We start from the raw sequence: 24041 nt of genomic DNA, 5'->3' as shown, positions 1-24041 counted from the left end.
GAATTTGGTGTGCTCTGATCTGTTGATGGAAACTAAATTACCTTATGTGAATTATTTAAATCACTTAGGGAGCTGAAATGAACTTCACTGATCATAGGATATTTCTGGAAATTGGCACCCACAATGTTTTTTGTAAGCCACACTTTCATTTGTTGAACTCATTTATCTAAAGTAAGTACATTTGTGGTTTCTTTTTTATTGTTTTATATTTTGAATAAAATTTACTATGTTATGTAATATTTTACAACATAGCGTTGTTTATTTTTTTCCTTAAAATCTTCAACATTATAAATGAAAGAACACTTGAAAATTCCTTTTGTGTGTACCTCATTCATTTTAAACAATTATTATTTGCTATAGTTGATAACCACCCATAATAAGATGAATATTGATAAATAGCAAGTTCAGGTTTAGAATTTTTGAGACAGTGTTACCTGATGTTGTATATTTTGTCAACTTAAGATCTTTTTTCCAGTTCTCTGTACTCTCATACATTTAGAAGTTGTTGCCTACTCTTATTAATAATTTGTTAATAAATTACTTTTAGGATGCTAAATATGTAAATAATTAAAATGTAATGTGCATAATGCAATAAATGAAATGTATGCCATTTTGCTACTTCAGCATCAAGCTGTTCAACAATTACTTTGTTATCATATTTTAAAGATTATAAAGTGTCTTTACTGATTATTACACTTCAAGATACTGGTAATCATCACTGACTTTTTAAATGACAGTTTTATTTTTAACACAAGTATTCTTGTGTTATTAAAACATTACTATGTAATCTGACTTTAAATAAATAGGCTTATTACTGTCAGAATCTTGATTCCTCACAGATTTTAAATCTGTATTGTTTCAGTAATAAAATATTGTCAGTTGTAAATATTTTAATAAATAAAGTTTTAATTTAATTTTATTTTTTTTGCTATGAGACTGTCATTTAAGGACCCAAGAATTTAAAATAACTGCAGATTCTTCAACTGCAGAATGAACTCTACTATGCACCCTCACCCCGCCCAGTTCCTGTTCCACCTCCTTGCCATTAAGTACTATTTTTCTTCAAACCTATTTACCTTAGAGCGCAGTCCCTGGGATTACTTAGCTGCAGAGATGAGTAATGAAAAAACAACGTATGCAGAGCTAAATTTGACTAAAAAGTCAAAAAGGCGACAAAAAAACCCTAAAGGTACTAAAGGCTTCACTTCAGAAACAGAGCAAGAAATATGCTATGCAGAATTAAATCTTCGAAATGCTACTCAGTCTCTGCAGGGAAATGACAAGGACTACTGCTGCAAAGGTAAACTGTTATACAGACAGAAGATACCACAGTTCTAGAGTGGGCAGTTGGGTTGCAGAGTTGTGGGAAAGAGAAGGGAGCAAAGTCAATATTTTTTATTTCTGAGAATCAGAGACCTAATTTGGAATATGATATTCTTATATGAGTTCTGAACTAATTTTGCTTAGGCATTGTTGAACAAATCATAGAGCTTATACTTGCTAAAAATGCAATGTAGAGATCTGGGAGAGAGATTGCAATGGACCTAGAGTCCAAAATGGTAATAGAATCACACTTCTAAATACTTCTTTACATCTTTCCTTTCTCAGTGTTTTCATTTCACTCCCCATAGGATTATTGTCACCTCCAGAGAAGCTCATTGCTGGGGTCCTGGGAATCATTTGCTTTGTCTTGCTGTGCATTGTGTTACAAAGGATTATTACTCATTGTAAGTAAATTTTTGAAAACTTAAAAAGGAAAATTTATTGTTGATTTCGCTCTCACTAAAGATTTTATAATATTACAAAACAGATCTCACATTTACATGCAAGTTTATATAGTGTAGTATGGATTGCTTAATTTGAATTTATAATAAAAATATGATTTAGGATATTAAAATACCTTATTGGGAAATGTAATTTTTTTAACTTTGTTTAACCAAATACAGAGGGAGATGTAACTTCATTTCTTTAAGCTTTTAAAATATTTTCCACTCAAACTAATTTCTTTTATTGCTTTTCTTAGTAAAATTAATTTTCTTAGATGGATTCACCTGTGATATTTCTCTTACTTTTACTTCAAAGTACTCTGTTCTGGTATTGCCGAGAATTCGTGATTCCATTTTGTCTTTACTCTTTTTGGGTTTGCTTTATTTCTCTTCTCTCTGCTTCTTTCTTTCCTTCTTTCTGCTATTGTCTCTCTGTCTATATTCTTAGAATTAGAACCCTTCCTCAATAATACAATTTTAATTTTCCCACAACTTTATTGCATATTATTCTAATCTTTAACAATACAAAAATTGTCAACGAAGAAACTAATGTTATTGCGATATATTTGAATCAATTTATATTTATAGTTTTTCCTTAATTTTCTTATAGCTACCCAGAATCTAAGGCAAAATAACTCTTCCATAATTAATGAAACAAGGATCCAGAAAGGTAAATACAGATTTTCACAGTTTTAATAGAACATTTTATAGTTTGTATGTCTTGGACTAAATAGAAATGCTAACCAATTTAAGAGAAAACATAGTTAAAAAAAATCAGGAAATAAAAGTTCATTAAAAAGTAGTTGATGTACCTCATGGTCTCTCACTAATAAAAAACAAAGCAACAAAAAAAGAGCAGTGACTTTTTACAATAGCTAGAATCTGGAAAAAACCTGAGTGCCCGAAAACAGATGTCTGGTTAAAGAAACCTTGGTACATCTACACAATGGAGTACTATGTAACTGCTAGAAAAGATGAATCCATAGAATTTACATACAAGTGGTACTACGTGGGAAGTATCATGCTAAGCAAAATGAATCAGAAAGAGAGGGACAAACATAGAAAGATTGCATTAATCTGGGGAACATAAAGCAACAAAATAGGAGACTAACACCCAAGAATTGCCGAAATTAGTGCCAGGAATATTGCTCCATGGCTTGGAGGCCAGCTATACATGTTAGGGGAAAAGGCAGCTCATATAGAGAAGGGAGCACCAAAAAAAGAGTGTTGGGAGGATCCTCCCAGGATGGGAGAAGCATGCTGAAAGTAGACTATAGACCGAACATGATTGCCACTCAATGCCTCTTTTGCAGACCACAACACCCAAAAGGAGAGAGAGAACAAAAGGAAATGCCCTGCCACAGAGGCAGGGTGGGATGGGGGGATGGGGAGTGGGAGGGATACTGGGATCAGAGGTGGTGGAGAATGGGCACTGGTGGAGGAATGGGTATTCGACCATTGTATAACTGAAACCCAACCACAAAAATTTGTAAGTCTACATCTGTACCTCATGGTGTTTCACTAATAAAAATTTTAAAAAAGTAGTTGGTATGTAACAACATATAAAGAATAATTCATTATAATTTTTTTTACAAATTTTAGTTCAAATATCTTACAGCTAAAAGTGATGGTGAAATAAATTACTCAACCTTGGAAATTGTTAATTTGTGGCTAATGTATAATTATAGAGTGGGAATTTTTAGTGGAGCATTTGCCTTATATCGACATGTAAATTAAGGGATGAGAAACTGACCCATACTGGGAGTGTTTGCATAAGCCTTGTACCTTGTATGTATCACATCCTGACAGTGCACAATATGTAATATACATTCATGTTTTTACCTATGCACATGTGGCAGTTCCATTGGATGTTCATAACTAAACTTTTCTATTAATAGCTCAAGATAACTCTCTGGTGTCTCATTGTGCTCATTGTCCTCCTGAGGGATTTACATATTCCAACAATTGCTATTATACAACGAATGAAAAAATGACATGGAATGAGAGTGTGATGGCCTGTGCTTCTCACCAGTCTAGCCTTCTTTATATAGAGAGCGAAGAAGAAATGGTAAGAATTTAATGTTTCGACCACTTTACAAAAGACATTTCAGTTAATGCTTATTCATTCTTGCATATTTTATTGTATATTTTATACACTCCACAGATTGACTTTTAATATTTCAGTCATGCAGTTTTCTTTCATATCATAATGCATGTTTATTATTCTTACTTTTTTCTAGAAAGACATGTTTTTCACAAATGCTTTTAATCCTTTCTTCTGCTTAAAGCTAATTAATGATTATAATATTTCTCATATTACAGTTATTCATAGTCATATAAGTGGACTTAATTAGTTTTAAATAAATCAAGTGTTATTGTATGCCTCTTAAGTGCAATAAGAAATTAGCACTTTTTCAGTCTGCCAGTGACATAAAAAAAACTCCATGTTTCAAAGAAGGTAGTTGTGTCACTCCCTCTGTTATCATCAAAAAGTCAAATAAGAATCTTGGATAGTGAAAGCAAAGTATGAACAAGATCATATACTTATAAACATTGTAGAAAATAGATTTTATAAAATGAATAAAAATTTAAAAAACACCAAGTAGGTAGAACATAGAATTCTTTTTCCACCTGATTTCACATTTTCTTCCATCCCCACCTTCTCAGACAACCATTGGTTTCTCATCATTACCTAATACTTTGTCTTTTCATTGTGCTTTCTCTGTGCATTATTTTCTTCCTAATTTGGGCATATGTAAAATATTCTATTTGTCTTTTTCCTTCAGACATTTCATATGCATAGGTAAAGGTAAAGGTAAAGGCCCTCCCGTTGATCGTCGATTTGCTCGAGCGGGCCCAGTAACGTCTCCATTGGAGACTTTGTTGTTACTGTGTCTGGCATATCGAATACTCTCGGTAGCTTGCCGGGCTCTCCGAGAGGGGCGGAGGAATCGAACTCGGGTCGGCCATGTTGGCCGCTTGTAAGGCGAACGCCCTACCACTGTGCTATGGAATTCATTTTATTTTGTTTGTAAATATTAAAGTTCCATTTTTTAATAGCTACGCTGCATGCGATTGGATAAGTGTATCACATCTACTTTATCTGGTCATGTTTGTGGTACACTTTGCTTCAGTTGCTCATTTTTGCATTGAAGGTGTCAGCCTGGAGCCTCTGGGCACTGGATAGTCCTTGGTCCCACAGAACCTAATACACTCAGACTTTCCCCATGCTCTGGCCAATCTATTTGGCTGAGGATATTGGGAGGGGCCTTTGGAGTTCCTGAACACATTTTGGGATTGCCCCACCAAAAATAAACACAAAATAAAACATTTTTATTACGACAATATTGATTTATATGATTTTATACTTGACTTAGAAATGAAAATTTATAGGATGTTATAATATGACTTATTCCAAAAGTTAATACACATTTGGAATACAGTATTATCATACCACACCCATCACAACCAGGCCAATACATGTCCAGAACAATCCATTAGAACATTTTCAGCAACTCCTAACGTGATCTAAATTTTCATTTTTCTTCTCTAGAAAGAATTTCTGTTCTTATATAATTATATATATAGATCTCTAATTTTCTTGTTTACTGTTAGCAACAGTTGCTTCAGTGTTGGGATGTTAAATGAATTTACCTATTGTATATATATTTTTTGAAAAAATATCCAAATTTTCCAAAAATAAAAACCAAATACATGCCCATATTAAATTTGCTGCTACAACTCTAATAAAGATTATTCAAAGTGTTTACTGATATGCAAATGTGCACAGACATATTCATTTAATTGTGTTAGTATTTAACGTGTTTTTCAAAAAAAAATCTCGCTTTTAATCACTGAATTTTTATTAGCTATGTCTATAATATGTGTTTTTACTATTTCTAGGTAACACTGTAGCATTGTCCTCTCGTTCATCAATATGCTCGAGTGGTATCAGTAATGTCTCCATTGTAAGACTTGTTACTGTTTTTGGCATATCTATAAATATTCTATTTTATCATATATAATGATGTTGGAGGTTAAGTCCATGACTTAGTATTTATGAAACAATGGTCTTAGAACTGAGCTATATCCCTGATGGTATCATTTTCTAAAAAATAACAAGTTGGTAATGATCTTGTCAAATGCATTCACAGCATTTTAGATAGCAATATACAATCTTTGTGTTTTTGATTATTGATAGAACTCATAAGGAAGAGTAAAAAATCTAATGTACATTATAAATGATAGGATAATTACAGTAATTCTCAGAACTAGAGATGATCACAGAGGCACTTTGAACAATTACATGGCCAAAAACTTGTGTAGGTTGAACCTCCCTTGAGTTTCTGGAAGAAACTTTCTTGACAATGATATATGATCTTTCAAAAACACTGTTTAATCTAAAAGATGGTATTTTGTTGAGAACATTTACACCTCTATATATCAGATACTGCTTTTTGCATGATAGACTAGTCTTTTACTTTACATTATCAGGGCAATGATGATCTTATAAAGTTATTTGGAATCATTCTTTTCTTCTTTGTTTGATCAATTTATCAATCTATTTCTTTTCAGTTTGAAAAATGGTGTGGGGGAGTGGCATATGTTAATTTTTGAAGATTTAAGCATTTGGTAAAATTTAACTAGTCAGAATTAGAATTTATAAAGGAGAGTGACTTCCTTGAGTCACCTCTTATGTAGCTTGGAGTTGGGAGGTGGCAAGTCTAGGTCCTCTCCTGTCATCTTCTGTTGGGTGGTGGAGATCAGACACCTTGTCCTGTGTTGTTCCATAACTCTGCAGGCAATGTTTTGTCTTTCTCTTTAAGGATCTTGTAACTTTTACATCAGAATTTTAACTAATAATGTTAGTAGCAGGGTCTGACAAAGAGAAATAGGTCTATGACATCTTGTACAGCTTGCTGAGCTCCAGTAAAGAGGGATTGTTCTTTTCTTTATCTTGCAAAGAATGGGAGCACTTAGTTTAGAGATAGTACAGCAATTGATTTAGAGATCAGGCTAAGGTATGGCCTTACGGTCTTACAGGAAACCATCCGTGGTTTGACCCCTGGGACCACATATGTCCCCCAAGTACCTTGAGGAGTGATCTCTAAGCACAGCTGGGTGTAGTCCAAAAACAAGGAAAGAAAAGAATAGGATCAAGGAAGAAATTTGTGTTCTGGGAATCCAGTTATTATTTATTTTCTCACTGCCAATCCTTTATGAAATCTTATATTAGTTTCTTTATAATATCAAACTACAAGTAAAACTATAAAACTTAAAGTGAATTTGTGTCAGTATCTGGAGAAATGACTGTCACTGTCACAATCCTCCCGTTTTTCATCAATTTGCTCAAGTGGGCACCAGTAACATCTCTATTGTGAGACTTGCTACTTGTTTTTGGCATATTGAATACATCATGGGGAGCTTTCCAGGCTTTGCTTTATGGGCGAGATACTCTCAGTAGCTTGTCTGGCTCTCCAAGTCGGCCTCATGCAAGCAAATACCCTACCTGCTGTACTAGCTCGGCAGTCCAATGTCACAGTATCTGGAAATATAATATATAATGTGTTCTATCAGCATAGATATACTATATGCACCTCATTTTCCTTACCCAGACCTAATTTTAAATACTTAAGAGTTTAAATTAAAGGCAAAAATTGAAAAAATTTTGGGCAATATGAAGAGAATTCATATTTTTATATCTGTCAAATACAATATAACACTGTCTTTTCATTTTTAAATTAGGAATATTTTAAAAAACAACTTCTTGCATCTTTTACAAAATTTCTCATCATTGACATTATATCTTTACAAATAGAAAGTCCTGGCCTCCATATTACCTCCGACTTGGGTTGGAATATTTCGTAACAATAGACAACAGCCATGGATGTCAATAAACGGTTCAACTTCCAAACTAATGTAAGTGTTTTGTTTGTTTTAACTATTTTAACTGTATAGAGAAAATGTAAGATTTCATAATAATCTTCATTTTTTAAATTATAGCATAAAGAAAATATTGTTTCTTAATAATTTTTATATAAATATTAAAGTATGAAGTGGTACCAAAATTTTTTAAAATAACCTGTTTTCCACTTTCATTACATTAGTTTATTCCTTTTACGCAGAAAATGCTACCGTTTAGTCTGTTGCCCTCTAAAAAATGACAACATATTTATGCATTTTTTCCATTATAGGATTAAAGAAAATTCAGCTGAAGAACGTAACTGTGCTTCGTTATTCTTATCTAGACTCAATGCACAGTTTTGCAATTCTCCAAATTCATATTGTTGCAAGCATAAACTTCAGAATTAGTACAGCTGTATATGGATTCTATTAAATAAGGTGATAATCTTAAAGAGAATGGCAGAATGTCTAGATATTCTTATGATGGATCATTTCGCATCTAATAATGAACTTACCTGATAGAATTAAAGTATACAAACAATAAAGTTTTTGTAATTGCCGTAAAGTTTTTATTCGTGCCTTTTCTATTTTAGTGAAATTATTTCTATATTTTAACCCAAGTATGAGGATTATTTTAATTTTTGCTATATTTTCTTGTATTAAAATAATTCCATAATATTCTCATTTTATACTAGATTTTATAAACAGTGGTAGTAATTTTTATTGTTAGAAAAATTTATGTAAATCTAAGAATATCCTGCATTTCTGTTGAACATGACTTGTGTGATTGAGTAACCAATCTTAACTCTTTAAATTTTATTTTATTTTTGGTTTGGGGCCAAACCTGGTGGTCCTCAGGACTTTCTCTTGGCCTTGCACTCAGGAATCATCCTGGCAGTGCTCAATCGATCACACAAATTAGGCAAGCGCCCTACCTGCTATACTATGGCTCTGACCCCCTTCACTTTAAGTTTTATTTAATTAGCTTAAAATGAAATTTATATACCTGCACTTCAGATGGTTGATCTTGGTTAGTGTCTGCTGGAGTTATACCACAGATCTGTAATGTTATAGTGATATTCTACGAACTATGAATTTATACTAAATATAAAATGTTTGTGAACATACAAGATTATTTTACTTGTGTATATATGTATAGAATTGTTACTATAATACCACATTATGATTTTTTGTATTGTATCTGTATATACAGCACATATTTGTAAGTAATACTCTGATAGATCAGCTTCTTTTATAAGCAGTAAAAATTGTTTAATTCTCTATTTCTGATAATTTTACTCATTACTTTTGCAAATCTGTTATTTGATTATGTTAATAAGTCTCTCATGAACCATTGAAAATAAATTGCACACTGTACTGAGTAGCACAATGTCTTAAATATCATCTATTTTAATTTACTACTGTTACTATTTTATCTTTAAATTTTAATACATATATTTTAATATTTCAATTTATATTGTTTATTTACTCACTCATTATTCATGCAGTTGCATTTTTGACATTGCATTCAGTTTTATATAATGAGCTTTTTACATGAAATAAGTTCTTCATTTTTTTTATTGAATCACCATGAGATACAGTTACAAAGCTTTCATGTTTGAGTTTCAGTCAAACAGTTATCAAATACCCATCCCTTCACCAGTGCACATTTTCCACCATCAAAATCCCCAGTATACCTCTGCATCCTAATCCTTCCCCTGCCTGTGCGACAGACAATTTCCACAATACTCTATCTACTTTGATTACATTCAATATTTTGACACCAGTCCTACCATTATTATTTGGAATTTCCCCACCCACTACCACTCCAGGATTACTGCAACATATTTGATAGGGTTCAAATAAGGTTTGAACCGTGGGAACACTTACAAGGGCGATTAGAGGCCGCCCGAAAAGCATCTATCCCTCTGGGAGAGTCTGGTAAGCTACCGAGAGTATTCTGCCCTCACGGCAGTGCCTGGCAAGCTATCCGTGGTGTATTCGATATGCCAAAACCAGTAATTACAATGGGTCTCATTCCCCTCACCATGAAGGAGTCACCAGTACAGCAGCGTTGAGAAGGATAAGGAAGGAGAGGCTGATAAAATCTCAAGGCTGAACTACGCTGCAAAATGAAGAAAGACAAAAATGATTGTACTTTCAGTGCACGTATGCTGGCATCAGATTCATCCATCGAGGACCTGATGGTACAAGGGCAGAAGATTAAGTACGACATCATTGGTCTGACCGAGACAAGAAGGCATCAATCACATCACACCATTTTCGACACTGGAGAAGAACTGTTTCTCAGAACATGTGACAAAAGAGGCGGCGGAGGTATTGGTGTTCTTGTCAACACGAACTTGGCCATGAACATCGATTCATTTGAATTCCTAACAACACAAATCGGACGATTACACTTGAATAAATGAGGCTCACTACCAGCAGTTTCTATCTTTGTTGTCTACACACCAACATCCAATTATGATGAAAGAGAAATCGAGAAGTTCTACATGGAGCTGGAGAAGTTCTATTAAGGAGACCACACCTTCTATAAGATCATTGTTGGTGATTTTAATGCCAAGATAGGACCGAGAAGATCAGCCGAAGAACTCCACATTGGGACACATGGCCTAGAGTGGAACGGACAGGGTGAGAGATTGTCTGAGTTCATCATGTCGACCAAGACCATCCATGGTAACTCACAGTTCCAGAAGGCCAAATCTGAATGTTCGACATAGGAGTCTCCCAGTGGACGGTTCCACAACAAAATTGACCACATCATATTCAATCGACGGTTTTGCCTGACTAATGTCGCTGTTGTCCCAAAATTCCAAATGGGATTGGACCACCATCTACTTCATGCAAAATTCTACTTCACAGAGTGGGGAGAAGAGGTTGCAAAGTTTAAGAAGAGAACTCCCAGAACAACCACCAACTGGGAGCTCTTTGCCACTATTCCTGTAACATGGGAAGATGCTGTGGTTAACAACATTGACAAGGAATATGACCAACTGGTTCAGCACCTCCATGATTGTGTGAGGAATGCCAAGAGAGAGATAGTTACAAAAAAACACTTGTCTTCGAAAACTCTTGAGCTTATTCTCCAACATGGCTTGGAGCATGCCTCAGGCAACCACAAGCAAATGTCCGAGCTCACAAAGCAGTGCAGAGACTCAATAAAGGAAGTCCTCAAAGAGAGAAGAGCAGCAGTGCTGGTAGAAGGGGCAAAAATCAGGAAAAACATTCGTAATGCCCGCCTGTCCTTCGCCAACTAGAAGACCAAGATGACTATCATCTACAAGCTGTTCACTTGAGTCATCCTGAATAGGATTGGCAGAACACTAGATGAAGGACAACCATGTGAGCAAGCTGGGTTCTGCAAAGGATTCAGCAAGATTGACCATATCCACACAATAACCAAGCTCATTGAGGTTTCTCAGGAGTTCAAGATGCCACTCTGTCTACCGTTTATTGATTTAAAGACCTTTGATTCTGTTGAGACAGAAGGGGTCATCGAAGCCCTAGCCAATCAAGGCATTCATACTCAATACATTAGGATCCCCGTGAGCTGTATTCACTACCAGGATCTCACCACCAGGATCTCACCATTCTACAAAGAAGTGATCATCCATGTCAAGAGAGGGGTTCGGCAGGGTGAAACCATTTCACCAAAATTTTCAGTGCCACCCTCGAGAACATCATGCAACGACTAGAATGGGAGGGAATGGGAGTGAACTTAGATGTCCAACTACACCATCTCCTCTTTGCTGATGACATTGTTCTAACAACACCAAACGTTAGCCAAGCAGCACAAATGCTGGCCAACTTTGACCATGAGTGTGGAAATGTCAGACTAAAGCTGAATCTCATGAAGACAATGTTCATGAGAAACAGTCTTGTTCCTAATGTTCCATTCACTCTCAATGGAATGACCATCTCCGAATCAACAGTTATGTGTATGTAGGTTGAGAAGTCAACATGACGAATGACCTGGCACCTGAGTTGCACAGAAGGAAGAGAGCTTCTTGGAACGCCTTAAAGAGCATCAAAGAAATAGCTAAGAGGACGAAGAACCTCTGGCTCTGGGCACATCTCTTCAATTTCACTGTTCTTCCTGCATGAACATACGCATCAGAGACCTACCTGGACCCTATGAAAACAGAATAAGAACACTGTTCGGGTCTCCCAAAGAGGAATTGAAAGAGCTATACTTGGAGCATCATGTTTCATTCAAATGAGAGAAAGAAATCGCAGTTGAGAATCAGGGATGCTGTCTTATTTGCCAAGGAGTCGAAAATCAGACAGGCTGGACACGTAATGAGATTTGGAGACGACCACTGGACTAGAGCTGTTACCGACTGGATTCCACAGGACATCAAAAGACCGCGTGGCCTCCCACCTACAAGATGGTCAGACTGCTTCATCAAGACCCTGAATGATCCGTTTGAGGCTCTTAGTATTCCTAGATTGACCAGTTGCCATTGGGCTACACTAGCACGCCACAGGGATGGATGGAGACATTACTGGAACCTGCTGGAACAAACTGATGATTAACGGGAAGTCAAGTGATCAAGTGATCAAGTGACCACCACTCAAAAGTCCTGAAAAGGCATCTGACCACATATTCAAAATACAGTTAATCATGGTATCACGGTCATCCTGTTATTCATCAATTTCCTCGAGCAGGCACTAGAAATGTCTCCTTTGTCCTAGCCCTGAGATTTTAGAAAATGCCATATTCAAGGATCTTTCAGGGTCAGGAGAATGAGACCCATTATTGTTATTGGTTTTTGGCATATTGAGTATACCACGGGGAGTTTGTCAGACTCTGACCTGCGGGCAGGATACTTTTGATAGCCTGTCGGGTTCTCCAGAGTAAGAATTAGATAATAAGATTTTCTGGGAGCTGGGTTTTATAGACTCTGGATCTTGGTCATTGATGGAATTACCTGGCACTGGGGGCAGTTGGTGGGTGTGATGCCTACCTACTGGAAGATGGGGGATCTGGGTGGAGGAGGCCCAGTCCCAATCCAAGCAGGCTTGGAGATCTCATCCCTGGGACCCGCATGCTTGGGTTCTTCTGACGATTCTTTTATGCATGAGGCTTGTCCGAACATGTGGAGAGTGGTCTCAGCATGGCTGTGGCTGGTTCTGGAGGTTTTTGGCTGCTGGGACTCTGCTTGGGCTGGGAAGAGAAACTGAACCCGCCCCCCTCCAAGGGGCCCCAACGAGGACAGTTAGGAGCAGGGGAGGGAGACTCTGCCCTCAAAAGGCAAAGCTAGACAATTTTTATGTATTTCTTATTATGAATTGCATAAAATGTCTCACAGCCATGTCCTTGGTTTTTTTGATGTAAGTCCATACTGTTTTCCAAAATGGTTGTGCCAGTATATATTCTTGTTACATTCCTGTCATAAGCTCTTTACTTTCCCTCCATTCTTTCAACACTTGTTATTACTTCTATAGAGGTCGGTCATTCTCACAGGTGTGAGCTCTCACTGTATTATTAATTTGCATTTTCTCAAAAATGACATTTTTATTCCAATACAATACAGTTCTAATTATTTTCACTTTGGACTATGGATTAAAATCAGGGTGCAAACTGCTTTTGTATTTTTTTCTATCTTGGAATTTCCATAACTATGTAAGATTTTTTTATGATTCTAAATAAGTATTAGTTCTTTCTGTCCTATCTCCTCAAAACTGCAGTTGTTGGTGTTAAAGAGGCAGTAGACCGGTAAGATGCTTAATTTATACTGCACATGATTTATATGGGTTCAGACCCCAATACCACATACCATCTTCCTGAGTACAATGGAAGACTAAGTTCTGGGCATAAAGACAAAAAAATCACATTTTTGTAATTATTAATGAAATTGCATTAAATCTACATGTTTCTTTCAGTAAAATGGTAGTGTTAATATATATATTTTCACTATCTGTATACAAAAATATCTTTTCATAGTTTTTGCTTGTGCAGGAAGTCTTGAGCATTTCAAGTCTGCTGAATCTGTGCTTCAGATCCTGGCACATCTTGGGGGACCATATGTACTGCTGAGATTGAAGTGGGGCCTGATACATGGCATTCAAGCATCTTGACTACTTTACAATCTCTCCAGTTTAAAGTCCTTATGATTTTTCCCTGTCATTAAATAGAGTCCTTTAATATTTTTTATCACATTTTATGCATTTGTTTCTTTGGTTAATTATTCTATTCAATTATAAATAGTGTTATGAGTGAAGTAGTGCTCCACAAAATGGTGGAAGTGGGGGGAGAAGGTGCGGAGTGAAGATAGATGGTCGGCAATTACACCACCTCCGCTTTGCTGATGATATTGTTTTAATAACACCAAACATCAGCCAAGCGGCACAAATGCTGGCCGACTTTGACCGTGAGTGTGGAAAGATAGGACTACAGCTGAATCTTACGAAGACAATGTTTATGAGAAACAGCCTTGTTCCTGACGCCCCATTCGCTCTCAATGGAACGACCATCTCCGAATGCAACAGCTATGTGTACCTAGGTCGAGAGGTCAACATGACAAATGACCTGGCACCCGAGCTGCGCAGGAGGAAGAGAGCGGCTTGGAACGCCTTCAAGAACGTCGAAGAAATAGCTAAGAGGACGAAGAACCTCCGGCTCCGGGCACATCTCTTTGATTCCACTGTTCTTCCTGCATTAACATATGCCTCAGAGACCTGGGCCCTACGCAAACAAGATGAGAACGCCATTCAGGTCTCCCAAAGAAGAATAGAAAGAGCTATGCTTGGAATATCACGTTTCACTCAAATGAGAGAACGAATCCGGAGTTCTGACATCCGTCGACGATCAAGGATCAGGGACGCTGTCTCATTTGCCAAGTTGTCGAAAATCAGATGGGCTGGTCACGTAATGAGATTTAAAGACGACCGTTGGACTAGAGCTGTTACTGATTGGATTCCACGGGATGTCAAGAGACCGCGTGGCCGCCCACCTACCAGATGGTCAGACTTCTTCGTCAAGATCACGAACGATCGGTTTGAGGCCCTTCATGTTCCCGGAGCAAAGAGATGCCATTGGGCTACACTAGCACGCGACAGGGACAAATGGAGACGTTACTGGCGCCCGCTCGAGCAAATCGACGACTAACGGGAAATTAAGTGATTAAGTGATTAAGTGATAAATAGGGCTTCTTTTTGAATTTTCATTTTTGCAACCTTTAATTTTCTATGCACACTGAATTCTTCTCTAGATTTTAATAATATCTTTAAGACTTTTGATAAATACTATCCTAAACTTTGCACTTGATAATGGATTGAATTCTTTCCTGAGGAGGGAGATTTGGGTGATGACGAGTGGTGTTCAGGGATTATTCCTTGCTCAGGGATCACCCCTAGCTGTGGTTGGGGACCTTTGTGATGTCAGGGATGTAACGGAGTCCACTGCTTTACAAGCGAGTGCCTTAAACTCTCTCACTTGACTTGAATTCTTATTACTTTTTACTTGTTTATTTTTTATAATCTTTCTACTTGATTTGACTATTACTTCTAATATTCAACTTAACAAAAGTGGTAATAATAGATGTTTTACCTTTACCTTGTTACCAATTTTAATAAAAAAAGCTTACACTCAAGAAAAAATTGGGACCAGAGAGATAGTACTGGGATTTCAGAGAAGTAATGCACGTGTACACCCCGGGTTCAACCACAGAGTTAACCCAGCATTGAAGTGTTCAGCCTGGAGGTCTCTGGACACTTGATAATCCTTGGTCCCATAGAATCTGAGCAACATAACAGCCAAAGGCAATCCCACTGTTCTGCCCAATCTACTTGTCTGAGCATCCATGGAAGGGGCATTAGGGATTCATGTCCACAGCTTGGGATGCTCCCACCAAAAGTAAGTAACAAAATAAAACATGTTTATTGTGACATGATTAATAATAATTAATAATCATAATCAGGAGAATAAGACCCATTATTGTTACTGATTTTTATTTATATGACATATTTGACTTATAAATAACACTATATCAGACATTTATATACAAGATTATAATGGACTGTTTTGCAAACATTTATATACATTTGGAATACAGTACCGTCATACCACAACCATCACCACCAGGCCATATAGTTCAGCATAATCGATTAGATCATTTTCACCGAATCCCTCCCATGTGGTGATCTAAATTTTCATTTTTCTTCTTTAGAAAGACTTACTTTTCATATATGATTTTATTAGAAATATATTTAGTTCTATTATTTTTCACTTTTAGCAACGGTTGCTTCAGTGCTGGGGTATTAATTAAATTTACACATTGTATGTATATTTGGAAAATTATAATTTTCAAAAAATAAACATGCACCCATATAAAATTCATTGTTACAATTCTAATATAGATTATTCAAAGTATTTACTGATATGGAAACATGCACATATTCATTTAATCGTCTTTGAAGTATGTTTAAATAATACCAATATTCAGAAATAATACCAGCATTACTCTAAGCCCCTTCGATATGCATTTGATCAATTGATGGAAATCTCTTCAGAGATATTTCTTGAGCCAATGTTTATTTCGACCTGCTTAACCCATACATCTTTGTTTGAGAATCTTTCAGAACAGAAAGGGATTAATTTTCCATTTATTTTCTGGCAGCTAGGGGTATAGCTCAGAGGACTAGAGCATTTACTTTGGACACAGGGATTCTAGGTTTTATCCTTGGCACCACTGGAGATTTCCCCCCAAAAGATGCTTTCCTGTGGAACATGGGTGTGAGCGTGAAGACCACACACTGCCACCACCACTTCCCACACCACTGCCTAGTGGCCCTGCCGCCCAAGCACGCAGTCTAACCCTGTTTCTAAAATCGATTTTTCTGTTTTCTCAGCTGCCGTTCCTTCTTATTCACTCAGTCTCCTTTGTTTCATGCTTTATCACTTAACCACATAAAACGTAACATTGCTCTGATATTTAATATCTGTAAAAATCCTGGCTTTTTCTTAGTACTTCTTTCAGTGTCCAGTCATGTGCTCATAAAGAAGGTCAGAGGATCCAAGTTTAACATAGCTGTAGATAAAATAGCTAAATGATTCAGGGCTGGAGAGAAGGTACAGCCTGGATGGCTCTTTCCTGGCATGTCACTGACCCAGATTCAATCCCTAGTACCAAATATGGTCCCGTAGGAGTGATCCATCAGTGCAGAGCCAGGAGCGAGCTCAAACTCAAAAATAAGGAAAAAACTAGAGCTAGAGTTGACCTCAAATTTGTTCTAATGTTTGACATCCTCTTACCTTTCATTGCCACCCATAGAAATTGTCTGTGCTAAGGAGCGATAGCACAATGGGTAGGGCTTTTGCCTTGCATATGTGGCTGACCCAGGTTCGATTCCTCCGTCATTCTCAGAGAGCCTGGCAAGCTACCGAGAGTATTCCACGCACTTGGAAGAACCTGACAAGCTCCTCGTGGTGTATTCGATATGCCAAAAACAGTAACAACAAGTCTCACAATGGAGACATTACAGGTGCCCACTAGAGCAAATCATTGAACAACGGGAGGACAGTGCTACAGTGCTACATCCCTTCTATCAATATTTTATCTTGTATATAAATAGAAATGGGCTGAAGCGATAGCACAGCGGGTAGGGCGTTTGCCTTGCACGCAGCCAACACGGCTGACCCAAGATCGATTCCTCTGCCCCTCTTGGGGAGCCCAGCAAGCTACCAAGAGTATCTCGCCTGCACAGCAAAGCCTGGCAAGCTCCCTGTGACGCATTCAATATGCCAAACATAGTAACAAGTCTCACAGTGCTACTGGGCCCACTTGAGCAAATCGATGAATAACATTGAAGGACAGTGAAAGTGATAAATAGAAATATATATATATATATATATATTTACATATATATTCATATATAGCAACATTTGGATGTTTGGGATTGAATCCATCACTTCACATTTACAAAACAAGGACCCTACATCTGAACTATTTTCCAGGATGTCACCATTTTTTAAAAATTAACAAACTGGTAATGATCTTGTCAAATGCCTTCACAATATTATTGATAGTAATGGATTTTTTTTTCTCTTTGTTCATTGATAGCACTTATATAGAAGACTGAAATTTCTAATATACATGATAAATTATAGGATATTACAATAAATATTATAGAAATACAAAGGTTCACAAAGGCCACTATAAACAACTATATGGAAAAATTTTGTGTAGGTTGAATTTCCCTTGACTTTCTGGAATAAACTTGCTTGCCAATAATATGTGATCTTTCAAAAATACTGCTGCATTTGAAAGATAGTGATTGGTTGAGAAATTTTACATCGCTATATATTCAGAAACGCTGCTTTTTTTTTCCTTTTTAGTGTTATCCTAGTCTTTTTTTTCATTATCAGGGTGATGATGGCCTTATAAAATTACTTGGAATCTTTTCCCCTCCTTTGTTTAATTGATTTGTCAATCTATTTATTTTGATGTAGTACTGTTATCTAGTCAATTGTTAATTAACTAGATTGACTTGAGCATGAATTCCAAGATCTAATTTTTTTTATATTTGAAGAGTGAGGCAGGTAAAAGAGGCACAAGTTTGTTTTTTGAAAATTTAAGCATTTGGTAAAATTCACTGGTGAAAATTGATATTTATCAATGAGGTAAAGGTAAAGGTAAAGGCCCTCCCGTTGATCGTCGATTTGCTCGAGTGGGCCCAGTAACGTCTCCATTGGAAACTTTGTTGTTACTGTGTCTGGCATATCGAATACTCTCGGTAGCTTTCCGGGCTCTCCGAGAGGGGCAGAGGAATCGAACTCGGGTCAGCCATGTTGGCCTCTTGTAAGGCGAACGCCCTACCCGTTGTGCTATCGCTCCAGCACTTACCAATGAGAATGGCTGCAATATTGATATTGAAAGGTCATTAAGAATATCCCTTTAACTGCTTTTGACCCTCAGATCTTGTCCAGCATGATCATTCCAAGCTGTTATTGTCATGCTTGTCTCTTATCTATCTTATCTACGCTCAGTTCCATACACACTTTTGGTTAATTGAGAGAGAGAGGAGAGAGAGAGGGAGAAGGAGAAAGAAAGAGAGAGAGACAGAGGGAGGGATAGAGAGAGAGAGAGAGAGAGAGAGAGAGAGAGAGAGAGAGAGAGAGAGAGGGGCTGCCCTGAGACACCTCTGATGTAGTTTGGTGTTGGGAAGCAGCAAGTCTTGGTCTTCTGTTGGGGGATCTATAATCGTGTTTTTCCTTAACTGCTGTTTCATAACTCTGAAGAAAAATTTTTGTCTTTCTCTTTCAGAGTCCTTTAACATTAGAATTTTAGTTAATAATGCTATTAGCAGAGACTAACAAAGAGAAATAAGTCTATGATGGCTTGAACAATTCTTGGATTCTTTCAGTAAAGAGGGATTGTTCTTTGCTTTATCTTGCTAAGAAGGAGAACAGTTGGTTTAGAGATAGTACAGGGCTTAAGGGATGACCTTATGACCTTGAGGAAACTAACCATAGTTTGATCGTTGGTAGCACATATGTCCAGGAGTGATCCCTGAGCACAACTAGGCGTAATTCCCAAATTATTTTGGAGATCCAGTTATTATTTATTTATTTACTGCCAACCCCTTATAAAATATATTGTTAGTTTCCTTATAAAATCAATCTTGAGTAGAACTGTAAAAGTTATAATTAATTTGTGTCAAGGTCTGGGGAAATGAATGTCAAAGCAGTTGGAAATATAATACCTAGTGTGTTATTTCTATCAACATGAATAAATTATGTGCACCTCATTTTTCTTGTTACATAAGAAACAGACCAAAACCGCTAATTTTTTATATCTAGGAATTTAAATCAAAAGTAAAATAGCCATAAAATTTTAGGCAATATGAAAAGCATTAATAATCTCTATTTCTGTCAAAGTGAAATCTAGAACTGATTTTTCAATTTTTAATGAAGAAAACTGAAAAAAACTACTTGCATCTTTAAAATAATAAAATTTTTCATCATAAACATTGTATATTTCTGGGATAGAAACTTTTGGCCTCCATATTACCTCCGGTTTGGGTTGACATATTTCGTGACAGTAGACACCATTCATGAATGTCAATAAATGGTTCAACATTCAAGAAATTGTAAGTTTTTCATTTGCTTTAACTATTTTAACATATAGAGAAAATATAAAATTTCAAAAGAATTTTAATTAACATGTTAAATTATAGCATGAAGAAAATCTTGTTTTTAAATGAATTTTTATGTAAATATTAAAGAGTGATTAGTTGACGTCACTTCAAAATATTTGAATATTTCCTTGTCTCACTTTTAACTTAATAGTTTATTCCTTTTACATTCCTTTCACAAAAAATGTTAATGTTTAGTGATTCTCCTGCTACAAACTGAAAACATATTTATGCATTATTCTCATTAGCACTGTAGCACTGTCGTCCCATTGTTCAACAATTTGCTTGAGCCTGCACCAGTAAGGTCTCCATTGTGAGACTTGTTATTGTTTTTGGCATATCGAATCCGCCACTGGTAACTTGCCAAGCTCTTGCCAAGCTCAGCAGATGGAATACTCTCAGTAGTTTGCCGGGCTCTCCGAGAGGGACGAATGAATCGAACCCAGGTCGGCTGTGTGGAAGGCAAACGCCCTACCCACTGTGCTATCGCTTCAGTCCCATTATTCTCATTACAGGATTAAAATAAATAATTTTGAGAACATAAATGTGCTCTATTAATCTTTTATTGTTTTTTAAAGAATATTTTATATAAATATTAAATTATGAAGTGGTTAGCCTTCTGAACACAAATTTTTTGAAAATTATCTTTTCCACCTTCAATATATTAGTTTATTCCTTTACACAGAAAATGTTACTGACTAGTGAGTTTCCCGCTAAAAAGTGCTAACATATTTATGCATTTTTTTCCATTACAGGATTAAAGAAGCTTCAGGTGGAGAACATAACTGTGTTATATTACTCTTATCTCACCTTCCTGCAGAGATTTGCAATCATCTAAATTCATATTATTGCAAGCATAAACTTTAGAATTAGTATAGCTATATATGGATTCTATTGAAAAAATTGATAATCTTAAATAGAATAGCTTAGTTTGCATCTAATAATGCCCTCACCAAATAAAATTGAAATGTACAGAAATAAAGTTTTAGTAATTACTGTAAAGTTTCTGGGCTGGAGAGATAGCACAGTGGTAGGACATTTGCCTTGCACGCAGCCAGCCGGGCTGAGCTGGGTTCGATTCATTCGTCCCTCTCGGAGAGCCCAGTAAGCTACCAAGAGTATTTCACCTGCACGGCAAAACCTGGTAAGCTACCCGTAATGTACTCAATATGCCAAACGGAGTAACAATAAGTCTCACGATGGAGACGTTACTGGGCCTGCTCGAGAAAATTGATGAACAATGGGAGGACCGTGACCATAAAATTCCTATATGTACCTTTTCTATTTCAGGGAAATTATTTCGGTATTTCATCCAAGTATGAACTTTACTGAATTATTGTCATACTTATATTAAAGTTATTTACATTTTTATTGGGCTGGAGCAATAGCACAGCGGTAGGGCATTTGCCTTGCATGCAGCCAACATGGCCATCCAAGTTCAATTCCTCCGCCCCTCTTGGAGAGCCCAGCAAGCTACCGAGAGTACCTCGCCTGCGCGGCAGAGCCTGGCAAGCTACCTGTGATGTATTCAATATGCCAAACATAGTAACAAGTCTCACAATGTTACTGGGCCCGCTCGAGCAAATCGATGAACAACTGGAGGTCTGTGACCGTGACATTTTTATTCAATAGAATAATATTCCAATTTTTCTATATTCTATAAAGAGTGGTGGTAATTTTTATTTTTTTGTTTAGATTAGAGTAATAACTATATTCCACTTCATGTTTGTAAAATAATGTTAAAGTAACCCTGCATTGTTATAATAAATCTACAGTGAGTGGATGTGCAATTTTTGGTTTTAAAATAGGTGTGTATATATATTTATATTGAGATGTTTTCTTAGCCCAATATCACAAAGAGATTAGAATAAGTTTTTATTTATAACTGCATACTTAAATTTTACCAAAGGTATATAAGGAATCATTCGTTTATTGCATTATCTGATGCTAATTTTATGATAGGACTCATACACACACACACACACATACACACACACACACACGCACTCACACTCACATACACACAAGTCTATATCATTGACATATTGACATATGCTTGTGTCTATATCATGTATATGTCTGTGTTTCTATCATATACATGTCTACATCATTGAAGGGTGCTCACATATGTGTGTGTATATATGTATACATATATCACTTGTATCATTTGTCATCCTGTGGATTCTGAGTGACAGGAGGTGGGTGGCTTGATTTGCTTGAGTGGGCGCCACTAACATCTCCATTGGTCCCTGTCACATGTTAGTGTAGCCCAATGGTGTCTGCTCTCTCCAAGGACATGAAAAGCATTAATTAAACCGTAGTTCAGGGTCTTGGCAAAGAAGTCCCACCATCTTGTAGGTGGTGGCCAGGCATTCTTTAGCCGTCCATGGAATCCAATTGGTAACGGCTCTAGTCCAGCAGTCATCTACAAATCACATTACCTGTCTGTTCATATGATTTTCGACACCTTGGTAAACGATCAGCGTCCATGATCCTCGATGGTTCACGAAGGACCGAACACCGAATTCCTTCTCTCACTTGAGTGAAGTGATATATATATATGTCAGATATTGAAGTACTCCAACAGTGCTCAGGGACAGTGAAGAGGGGTTCTTTCTAGCAGTGATCTGGGAAACATGCGAGGTACTGTAGATCAAGCAGGATCCAACTGCAAGGAAAATAGCCCTTACCATGTATATTTTATTTGTTTGTTTTGGTGTCACATGGATATTGCTAAGGACTTCTCCTGTGTCTCTTTGTTGTACTGCACCTTTGTAATTTTCATTTTCTTGGATTTTTCAGTTTCTTTAGAGATTAAAGTATGTTTGTAATTTTTCATTATTATTTGTTTATGTGTATAAAATTATCACTATTGAAAATGAAAGATTTTGTCTTTCCAATTTTCTCAACAGTTATTTTTTTCTTCATTTTTATTTATCTTTATTTTCTATTATTCTTTATTTTTTTCTTTATCAAGAAAACACCTTGGCTCTAGTGGTCCTCTAACTCCATTCTGATGATGCCACATGTTTCTAAAATTATCAGTTTCTTTCTTTTACTTCCCTTGCTCCTTTTTTTTTATTTCCAAATCTGGTACTGTTGAGCCACATCCAAGGTGTTCAAGAGCTGTTTCTGGCACGTGTTTATGAATTACTCACGGCAAGGGGATCATAGGTGGTTCTAAGGATAGAACCTGAGTCTGTCTGACTTTCATACAAGGAAGCGCCTTATGTCCTGTGCTTGCTCTCTGACCCTTTACTTTCTGCTAAAAACAGCAACAAGTCTCACAATTTGTTGTGAGATGTTACTGGTGCCTGCTCAAGCAAATCCAGGAACAACGAAAGTACAGTGCTGCAATGCGACATTCCCCCTAATTCAGCCTTGGGTTTCGTTTTGTAAATGCATCTTTCTCTCTCTCTCTCTCTCTCTCTCTCTCTCTCTCTCTCTCTCTCTCTCTCTCTCTCTCTCTCTCTCTCTCTGCCCTAGTTCTATTTTTGAGCCCTTTTTGCTTTTTTGTTTTCTTACTCTCTCCTTCCTTCCTTCGTTCCCATTTATGTCTGCACAGAATAGACTTAATTTCATAATTTTCTTTCAATTCATATGTAATGTGAAAGTTGACTCTGTCCATTTACTAAATTGCTCTGTTAATTAAGGATACATTAGTGAATTTAAAGCCAAGTAAGAATATTCATGAATTTAATTTTCACTGCTGTTTTAGGTAAACTCCTGTTAGAAAAATTTTTGTAAATCTTTGAATTTCCAACATTTCTTTTGAATATGCCTTATGTGATTGAGTAACCACTCTTAACTTTTCATTTTATTTTATTTTTGTTTCTGTGTCAAACCTGGTGGTGCTTGGGCTTTTCCTCGCTCTGTGCTCGGGGACCACTCCTAGCAGTGCTCAGGGGATCATACTGGATTAGTCAAGTGTAAGGCAATCTCTCACCCTCTGAGTTATTGCTCTGGCCCCTTTAATTTTTAATTTTATTTAAGGTAAAGGTAAAGGTAAAGGCCCTCCCGTTGATCGTCGATTTGCTCGAGTGGGCCCAGTAGCGTCTCCATTGGAGACTTTGTTGTTACTGTGTCTGGCATATCGAATACGTCACGGGGAGCTTGCCAGGCTCTGCCTTTCGGGCAAGATACTCTCGGTAGCTTGCCAGGCTCTCCGAGAGGGCAGAGGAATCAAACTCGGGTCGGCCATGTTGGCCGCTT

At 36.8% G+C, this 24041-nt stretch overlaps 1 protein-coding gene across 1 annotated transcript; it reads left to right on the top strand.

Annotated features, from left to right (window-relative positions):
- The first annotated feature begins 1113 nt into the window (after nucleotides 1-1113).
- LOC130024272 (NKG2-A/NKG2-B type II integral membrane protein-like) lies at nucleotides 1114-20667 on the top strand. Its single transcript, XM_056114968.1, has 6 exons — nucleotides 1114-1300; nucleotides 1632-1727; nucleotides 3665-3834; nucleotides 7585-7685; nucleotides 7961-7986; nucleotides 20585-20667. Exons 1-6 carry the CDS (start codon nucleotides 1114-1116, stop codon nucleotides 20665-20667), a joined length of 663 nt encoding a protein of 220 aa, XP_055970943.1.
- Nucleotides 20668-24041: the final 3374 nt, after the last annotated feature.

This window comes from Sorex fumeus, unplaced genomic scaffold (assembly GCF_029834395.1).
Source record: "Sorex fumeus unplaced genomic scaffold, SorFum_2.1 ptg000003l, whole genome shotgun sequence".
NCBI classification, from domain to species: Eukaryota; Metazoa; Chordata; class Mammalia; order Eulipotyphla; family Soricidae; genus Sorex; species Sorex fumeus.
This window is presented reverse-complemented; position numbering and strand designations above follow the sequence as displayed.

Coding starts and splice junctions, on each gene's coding strand:
- LOC130024272 (XM_056114968.1), top strand. CDS start 1,114: ATGAGTAATGAAAAAACAACGTATGCAGAGCTAAATTTGACTAAAAAG. Junction 3,835..7,584: donor TAGAGAGCGAAGAAGAAATG/GTAAGAATTTAA, acceptor CTTTACAAATAG/AAAGTCCTGGCCTCCATATT. Junction 7,987..20,584: donor AGAAAATTCAGCTGAAGAAC/GTAACTGTGCTT, acceptor TTTCCATTACAG/GATTAAAGAAGCTTCAGGTG.